Here is a 9,423-nt window from a genome sequence, read left to right as displayed (position 1 = left end):
GGCCTGGCTGGGGCCTCAGGGGGAAGAAGAGGAGCAGAGCTGAGGTGGGGGGAGGAGCAGCAGGGGTTGGGGCTGGTGCTTCTGTGGGGGCCCCCAAATTGGCCAGGGCTCCAGGGCATAGGCCTGATCGGCCCATGCAGTAATCCACCACTGACTAACATCTGAAGCAGCAGAGAAGGTGGGAGGATTGTGCACATATTCATTCCACAGCACCTCTAACAACAGTTCTTGTGTGGGTAAAAGAACAGTTTTGTCCTCCTTTGAGTGATTGGCCACATACACATTCCATGGCAGGAGGCTCATCAGCAGGGCCCTTACAGATGGAGGGATTTAGGATCATCTGAACAGAGATTGTAACACCAGCTTGTAAAAGTTGGCATCAGCACAAGGCTCGAGCGATGGCACGAGTGGAAAAAATACACAGCTGCCTTGCAGATACCAGCTTCCGGAACACGACTCGGAAAGGTTGATGAAATGAACTGATCTGTTATTCTTGATGGAAGAGAGACTTGACCAAGACTTCAGCAGAGCTTAATCCGGCCATCATCCAGTGCGAGATTTCCCAAACTGACACTGGTTGACAGTCTACTCCAGGGGTGGGCAAACTTTTTGGGCCAAGGGCCACATCTGGGTGGGGAAATTGCATGTAGGGCCGGGCAAGGGGTTGGGGTGCGGGAAGGAGTGCGGCGGGAGGAGAGGTGCAGTGTGCAGGAACGGGCTCAGGGCAAGGGATCTGGGCAGAGGAGGGGTGCGGGGTATATGAGGTGGCTCAGGAAGGGGGTTGGGGTGCAGGAGGGCTGTGGACTGCGGGAGGGAGCTCAGGGCAGGGGGTTGGATGCACGGGGTGCAGCAGGGGGCTCAGGGCAGGGGGCTGGGGTACGGGGTGAGGCAGGGGACTTGGGCAGGGGGTTGGGGTGCAGGAGGGCTGTGGACTGCGGGAGGGAGCTCAGGGCAGGGGGTTGGATGCATGGGGTGCAGCAGGGGGCTCAGGGCAGGGGGCTGGGGTGCAAGAGAGGTGCGAGGTGCAGGCAGGGGGCTTAGGGCAGGGAGCTGTGGGGCAGGGTGCAGGAGGGGTTCGGGCTCCGGCCTGGTGTCACTTACCTAAAGCAGCTCCGGGGTAGCAGCAGCGCGCACCTGAGCCAGAGCAGGCTCCCTGCCTGCCTGCCCCGGCCGCACACCGCGCCGCTCCGGGAAGTGGCCAGCACCACTTCCCTGCGTGTCCCCTGCGTGAGGGGGGGGCACAGGGCTCCGCGCACTGCCCTTGCTGCACCTCCAGGTACCTCTCCTGAAGCTCCCATTGGCCGCGGTTCCCCGTTCCTGGCCAATGGGAGCTGCGGGAGGCAGTGCCCAGAGGCAGGGGCAACGCACAGAGCCTTCTGGCCCCCCTCCCACCCCATCTCCGGGACCCAGGGATGTGGTGCCGGCCGCTTCTGAGAGCAGCGCGGGGCCTGGGGCACCACAGGGGGCGGGGCCTGGGGCACCACAGGGGGCGGGGCCTGGGGCACCACAGGGGGCGGGGCCTGGGGCACCACAGGGGGCGGGGCCGCAGGCCGTAGTTTGCCCACCCCTGTCTACTCTCTCAGCATAGGCTACCAAAAGCCTTGGAGAAGTCCCTGTGCAATCCAGGTAGAATGCCAAACCTCTACGACTAACCCAAGATATGAAGTGTTTCTTCAGCTTTAGGCGAATGGGTTTCAGGAAACCCCCCCCACTAGCAAATGAATAATTTGGTTCAGGTAGAAAGCTGACACTGCCTTAAGCATAAATTTAGAAGGAGGCCTAAGGCAGTGACTCTCAACCTTTCCAGGGTCTGATTTGTCTTGCATACCCCAAGTTTCACCTCACTTAAAAACGACTTGCTTACAAAATCAGACAAAAATACAAGTGTCACAGCCAGTATTTCTGAAAATTTGCCTACTTCCTTTTGACCATAGAATTCTAAAACAAAACAATTGGAATATAAATATTATAATTACATTTTAGTGTATAGTAGATAGAGCAGAACAAACAAGTCACTGCCTGTATGAAATTTTAGTTTGTACTGACTTTGCTAGTGCTTTTTATGCAGCCTGTTGTAAAACTAGGCAAATATCTAGATGATTTGATGTACCCCTTGGAAGACCGCTGCGTACCCCCATGGGATATGCGTACACCTGGTTGAGAACAACTGGCCTAAGTGACACCTTGTCGTCTTGGAAGACCATGAAAGGAGGGTCAGCCAGGAGAACCTGAACTTCTGAAACCCTCCTTGCAACCAGAAATGCCATCTTCATTAGACAAAGGTAATGACTTAGCCATGGGTTCAAAGAGGGGTCTTATGAGTTTGGAGATGACTAGATTTGAGATCCCATACAGGTACAGACACACAAGAGTAAATGTTTTAGGATTCTTAAAAAGGCTACTCAACAAAAGAGGGTGAGAGAAAATGGAAAAACCCATCCACTTGTGGATATAGTGGAAAAATGGAAGCCAGGTGGACTCTCACTGAACTAATCAAATGGCCTGGGGATTTCAGGTGCAACAGATAGTCTAGCACATCTGTAACCTCAGTGTGATGGGGTGATAAACATTCTTCCCAAACTGAAAATCTCTTCACTTTGCTGTGTATGTGGCTCTAGTGGATTTCATTTCTGAACCTCTTGGGAGCACAAGAGACTGCCTAGGCTGTGAGGTGGAGATACTGGGAGTTGGGATGTTGAGGCTTGCCTTGGTTTTGACACAGGAGATCCTTGACTAGTTGTAAAGATATTGGTGACCAGATAGGAGAATTGATGTAGGTCTGTGAACCAATACTGTTTAGACCACACCAGTTCAGTAAGGATTAATGTTGTTTTATCTCTTTTCCATTTCCTGAGACCCCTTGGAATGCAAATAAGATGATGACTGGACCAAGGGAGAATGTGGTGGAACCCAAGCTGCAGCCCACCCTGAAGCAAAATCTCATGCACTCATTGTTCAGGTTGGTTGTGAACAGTGTATTGCTGGACACCCCCAGCAGTGGAAAATCTGAAGGAGAGTGACAACCCTGCTGAGAGAACCCACTAGTGTGTTCCTCACTCCTGGAAAGCGGAAGGCCTCTGAGGAAACATTGTGACATATGCAGAGATTCCATAGGAGGATAGTCTCAACTATGCCAGGAAGCTATCTAGTGCATTGGACACACATACACCTCTAGCAGAATGCACGCAAACAAAATTGTTTAAAGGAGAAGGCAGGATTCTGGCTTGAAACTAGGATGTCAGCTGTTTATTCTAGTGTGTTGGCACTTGAGGCCTGAAAGAAGAGTTAAAGCTGCAGTAGGTAAATTTGTCCTGGTTTGCTAATCAAAACTGATCTCTCCTTTCCCTCTGAAAACAGATGACTGAAGCCAGTATAAGGAATGGTGAGAGCACTGGTGCACTAAAATCCAACAGAAAAATTAGGACACTATGGCAAGAACCCATCCAGAGCAAAGCAGTTCTCATCCAAAGCAGTCAGAGGTCAACTTCAGTTTCAGCCCAAGAGATTCAGTCTTAAAGAACTCACGTGTGCATGTCAAAGGATAATGTTTAAATTAACTCTGCTAATGAGTCATAGAATATCAGGGTTGGAAGGGACCTCAGGAGGTCATCTAGTCCAACCCCCTGCTCAAAGCAGGACCAATCCCCAATTTTTGCCCCAGATCCCTAAATGGCCCCCTCAAGAATTGAACTCACAACCCTGGGTTTAGCAGGCCAATGCTCAAACCACTGAGCTATCCCTCCCCCCAAATGCTGTAGGCCACATCCCCCTGAGCAGATGGACAACAGCATGTCATGAGAAAGGCAATCAAACCACATACAGTTCCCATCTTCATAACACCCACAATCTTTATAACACCTCTTATGACTAGATAATCTGATTAGGCAAACTCCTTATGTATTACACACCCAAGGACCTGCCCAGACCATCTGTGCACACTCTGTATCAGAGCCAGAGCATAAAGAAAGCACAGGACAGAGATAGGAACTGCAAGTATGACCCCCAGCTCTGGGACAGTTCATCTGTAGCTTTTGCCATGTCACTTCAACTCTGCCTTCAAAGTTCCTTCCAAGAGTGCATGAGATGCATAATTAGCGTTTAATATAAGCTTTCTCGGGAAGATACATTATAGAGATGCCATCTCTGTCAAACATACTCTGCTCTTTTCCTAGAGATTACAGACAGCTGACCACTATGGGAGTGGGTAGACAAAAAGGTTTAGATGGGCAGTCTCTGGGACATTTTGCAGCAGTAAATAAAGATCTTGGTGAATCCAGCTCCAACATGGGGTGGGCAAAATCCATCTTGAGGAGCTTCCTCTTTAATATTAGAGAAAACTGGATGCTCATGAGAGTTTTGAAGGATCTCTTCCATACATAGACTACATGAGAAGCTGCCCCATAGTGTCCCCCACCAAGTCAGTCCTATTCTATCACAGCTACCTCTCCGAAGGAGGCGGGGACTTCAGACAGTTGCCTTGTGCCAGTGCAATTTGGGTGGTGGTAGGCAGTTGACGTAGCCACCTGCCCACAAGTCACTAAATACTCATTTCACTAGGTCATCAGCCAACCATGAAATTGGTGGTGGCAACATCGACCAAATCTAATCCAGACTGCTAACCTGCTGACTGGCAACCTGGCATGCACGAGTCTTTCCCACATGCAATTGCTGCATTTGAATAGCAAAAAGGCAAAGAATCTCCTATTCTTCTTTGGAGCCTGAGCAGCGTAGTTTTCCCTTCCCTTTGCACAGTTGCTCAAGAGAAGGTCTATAGCGGCTTAGCAAAGGAGTGAATGCCTGTGGGAATGCTAAGCAGCTGATGTGCTGGACTATTAGTTATTTCACTGCTACCTGTGCTTCCCCCATGTTTGTTGCATCCACCTGCTGTCTGATCCGTCACTTATATTTAAGATCTCCAGGGCAATGACCATCTTGATTGTGTTTGCACAGTGCCTAGCACAATTGGACCCTGATCTCAGAATGATGTCTCTCCATGCTGCTGCAATAAAAACAATGTTCGACTCCATACCCAAGAGCAGAAGACTGGGTGGACCCTCAAGCACTCTTTTCTTTTCTGTTCGTTGACATTTTGCTCTGTTCTAAAGACTTACCATTTAAGGTACAGAGACCTCCTCTTCCCTTCCTCAACAGATACAAGCCACAAGCCTTCCCTTCCTCCCCAAAACAACACACAACATAAGAGACTCCACTGCAATTTCTTGGTTCTTGAATATGTATTTTACTGAAAAATCATTCATAAATTAAATACAAAAATGTACAAACACATGGGTAAATAAATGTAATGATACAAAGGATTGCTCTGCTGAAAAAAGTGTGTGTGTGTGTGTGTGTCTCTCTCTTAAAACACTACATTTCAGTGCAAACATGTACCCTGGCACCTCTTAAAAATGTAAGAGTAAGTTCAAAAGCCATGATGATGGACGGATACGACCTATGGTTTAACTCCACCTCAGACAGTGGGTGACTAGAAGTGTGTGACTCTTGCTCACTTGGTAAATTCCTTATAGAAGAGGATCTTTAAAAAAATAATGAACTTTAAATAAATATTTTAGCAAATAAAACCCCACATGGCTTGTTAAAAAAAATCAGCACTGAACACGCCCTGACTCCCAGCAAGGTTAGTAGACAATGTTGACATACAAGGGGTGCACAAGTGGCCTTGTTGAATTTCAGCTGCCAGAATATGTACAGTTCTTTTTACTATGAGAATTTTTACACCATAACAGCACATGCGCTTGACAAAATGTTTTAACAGTTACATTCCTACACAATATTTGACTTAGCCGATAAGATTAACAGTGCACATTTTAAGATATTCCACATTTTAGAGAGAGGGAAAAACTCAACCTGATTGACAAAAAAATTGCAAAGAGTGACACTGATTAGGTGTGAAACGGGCACTTTCAGGCCAACCTTAAATGAGTACATTTCTGAGTAGAGGGAATGCCTTTTTTGTTCAAAACATAGGGTGTAAGAGATGGTAAAATATACATTAAAGACTGAGGATTCAAACTAAAATACAGCCTAACATCTACTCACACATGCATGCACAATTCACATAGTGGTGAATTTAGACCATTTGAAATACATTCCTTGTTTGAAGCACCATTAAAGACATCAGTTGCTAGCAACATTTCAAGATTAAAGAAATGAGGGGGAGAGTAAAGGTTCAGCATTTGAAAAGGGTCCACAAGAATTACAGGGATCAAGGATCAGAAGCAAGAGAGTCTTTATTGCTATATGTGCCATAAAAACCAAACTATAAATAACCTTCAAGAAACAATTTTAAAGCACACGTATTCCAAGACTTTAAACCTAAATTACAAACTTACCAGCACTTTCAAGGCCAGATGCACTGTCCTTTCATGCAGGCTGATAAGGTCTACACAACAAGAACTCCATATTTTCTAAACCTAAGTTATTCTCGAGAGACCAAAAAGAGCCCTGGTCAATCACACCCACAGCAGATGTGTATGGGGATCATATGTCCATGGAACCGAGAAAACAATGTAAACCATAAGAGTTAAGGAAACAGAAGGCAAACAATGCAATAAAAGAAAGTTAAAGTACTTCTGAGCTTAAATACTCACAATCTCTATATATAGATATATAAAAAAGCAACCCAAAGCACTTTTACCATAGAGAAGTCGAGTAAAAGTGAGTTTGTACATACTGTGTAAGTGATGGATTGGTTTTAAACCAGAAAAAAACAATCCCAAAACAGGCACAACCCAAGGAGAACAGTTCAGAAAAAAAACCTAAACCTGTAAAACTGTATGGGGATATCAACCAAGCACTTCAGTTCTGGATACTTATGTTTTCCTGAACTAATTAGAATGCCCTTCATTTTTTCTCATTATGATTTTACATCGGTGGATAAATCTAGCTCACTATTTGAACTTGTGGAATGCATTCCTTGGCTAAGGATCATAACCAAGGATTCTACCTACAGTTAGAATGTAATTAGTTCAGTGTTCTGTTCAATTTACACAATAAATATATCAAAATACCATTTATGAAACAAAAATGTTACATTAGAGGAATCACTGTAGAACGTTGTTAATTTAGAGGCAGATTTAATAAACTGCAGCTGACTGCCCAAACCTAAAGACAGTGACTGAGGAGGGAAGGTAAGATTTTTGGGATTTGTGCATGGAAACCACACAGGCCTACTGGTGAATTTTGTAAGGGGGCGAGAGAGAGAAGAAGAGGAGGGATGTGTTTGAATAAGTCTAGAATCTAAGCTTGCACTTGCCACCACTGTGGAATAGAGGGTAATGGACAATGAAAACCCAAGAGAAATAAAATGGAAAAACTCCATATGAACTATAATTTACACATTATCTACTGCACAATGATATGAGCTGGATATTTGTTCTTTCATGAAGTTTCCCTTCTCCCTCCCTTCTCCCAAAAAGCCCACGCCACTTCCGTAATAAGCAATGATGTGGCTCCATATTTCTGAACCCCAGCATCCTACCAATTAAGGCCCCTATCCTGTAAACACTTAAGCTTAACTTTACATCACTGGGACTACTCACATGAGTAGAGGGACTTGCTTAGGAGTAACATTATGTACATGTTTGCAGGATAGGGTCTAAATGAGTGACCTTAATATGTAAACCTTTCGCTTGAGTTTTAATTGTAAAAGAAAATAAAGGCATTTTACACAGCTTATTTACACTTACACTTCTTTAAGAAGCGATTCTGTTGTATATAGTTTAAGCAGGTCATTAAAAAAAACAACACATAAATGTAGAAGAATGGTATCATCTTAAGTTTCATTTGATCTCCTATTAGGGCAGTTGCCTACTGGATTGCTTCTGGCATCCAAACTCAAGAAGCCAACAGAGTCATTCAGCCAAACTGGTTCCGTGAGAAGAAAGCACGTCAGATCACTGTTGTGATATCTGAGATTGTTGGAGGAGACGGAATGCAGAGATGAGAGCAGCAGGTCACACCATTGTTCATAAAACCAGAAAGCGAGTGAATTCCCCGAGCTTGCTGCACAAACAATCGGATTGGGCCAGACGATTTGTGCGTGCATTTTCAATTTTATTCTTCGAAATACTGTGATCCTTCATTAGACAATGTGTTTCTTGTCCTTGGTAACCCTATAAAAGTATGTCTAACGTGTTGCTTTCTTGGTGAAGGGCAAAGCAAACTTATTTTCTCCTCTCAGTATTCATTTACCAGAGCCAGCTCTGGTGTCAGGTTAACAGTTATGTTTTTATACAAGGCGTCATACGTAATGTTTGGAAAGTAGTTCAAGTTACTGAGGCCGTCCAGGACTTGCCTCTCTTTTGACTTCCTCAGCAACGCATACCTGTTTAAAAGAGAACAAAAGATGGATGTATCCACTCCCAACACTGCTCAAGGCTGCAGAAATTTAGGCTGAGAGCTACTACACACAGTCCCAACAAGAAAAAGCTAACATGAGAAAATCCTCCTGAACACAGACCCCTTAAGATGTATGTATAAGAGACAACTCCAGAATTTAGACACAAATATTTAATACTTTGCAGAAATAAAATTTTGATCCACTCTCTGGAACGTTGCATAACACAGACCAGAATCAGATCAGTGTTATTTTTTAGACTAGTATGTTTTCTGTGTGTCCAGCTGGCACAGTTTTGTCAAACTGTCAATATGCACAGAAATAAGAATTGATAACTTCCTTCCCCAAAAATGTAGATCATGCTGACACAAAGCAGCTGAATGACTCCAGGCGTTTTCTGTGTACCCCATACAAAAATAAGACATGGCCTCCATCCCACAGAATTTACCATCTAAGTGAGACAGAGTAAATGAGGGGAAGGATGGATGACAAAATAAAATCACTCAAAAGAGCAGGAGCAAATGGCATTGGACTAGAGGCTGGGGGTGAACAGAAACCAGAAGAACTGACTTTGAGGAGCGGGAGAGCAAAGATTCTTGGCACCTCATTTCAGGGTTGGGGGCCCATGGAAAAGAGTCACAGAGGTACAAGAGACAGCACAAGGTGTGAGAGGGAACAGGTGGATACATACAGGCAGGGTAAGGTTCTTTGGTACTTGCACAGCCCTCAATACTGTAGTATCTACATGTTTCACAATCTTTAGTACTTTTCCAGAGGGGGTGTTAAAGTAGAGCATGAAGCCTTTGAACTCGGTCCAGTGAAATATTAAATCAGTAAAGGAACACAGAGGTGAAGTAGTTAATGTTACAGGAGTAGCAGGAAAAGATTTATCTGCAGCGTGCTGGATAGATTGAAGAGGGGGAAGGAGTGAGTCCAGAATGGAGGAGATTACAGTAGCCCAAGCAAGAGAAAAACAGTGGCATATGATACAGTTTTAGCAGTGGGGTGGAAAGGACACAGCAGAGGGAGAAGTAGCAGCGCAGATCTGGCAAGAGATTGGGTGT

The 9,423-nt window shown here is 45.1% G+C and overlaps 1 protein-coding gene across 4 annotated transcripts in view; it reads right to left on the bottom strand.

The window, feature by feature from the left end:
* Window positions 1–5,215: 5,215 nt before the first annotated feature.
* The window catches only part of B4GALT5 (beta-1,4-galactosyltransferase 5), a 67,368-nt gene continuing 63,160 nt past the window's right edge, over window positions 5,216–9,423 (bottom strand). For all 4 annotated transcript variants that reach the window (XM_073309460.1, XM_073309461.1, XM_073309462.1 and 1 more), the window contains one exon: window positions 5,216–8,347. In XM_073309460.1, the coding sequence (XP_073165561.1) occupies window positions 8,200–8,347 (148 nt within the window). In that variant the 3' untranslated portion in view covers window positions 5,216–8,199. The remainder of the gene's footprint in view (window positions 8,348–9,423) is intronic.

The sequence above is a fragment of the Lepidochelys kempii genome, chromosome 13 (assembly GCF_965140265.1).
Source record: "Lepidochelys kempii isolate rLepKem1 chromosome 13, rLepKem1.hap2, whole genome shotgun sequence".
Classification (NCBI taxonomy): domain Eukaryota; kingdom Metazoa; phylum Chordata; order Testudines; family Cheloniidae; genus Lepidochelys; species Lepidochelys kempii.
Note: the sequence above shows the minus strand (reverse complement) of the source record. Positions and strands in the feature narration are given on the sequence as shown.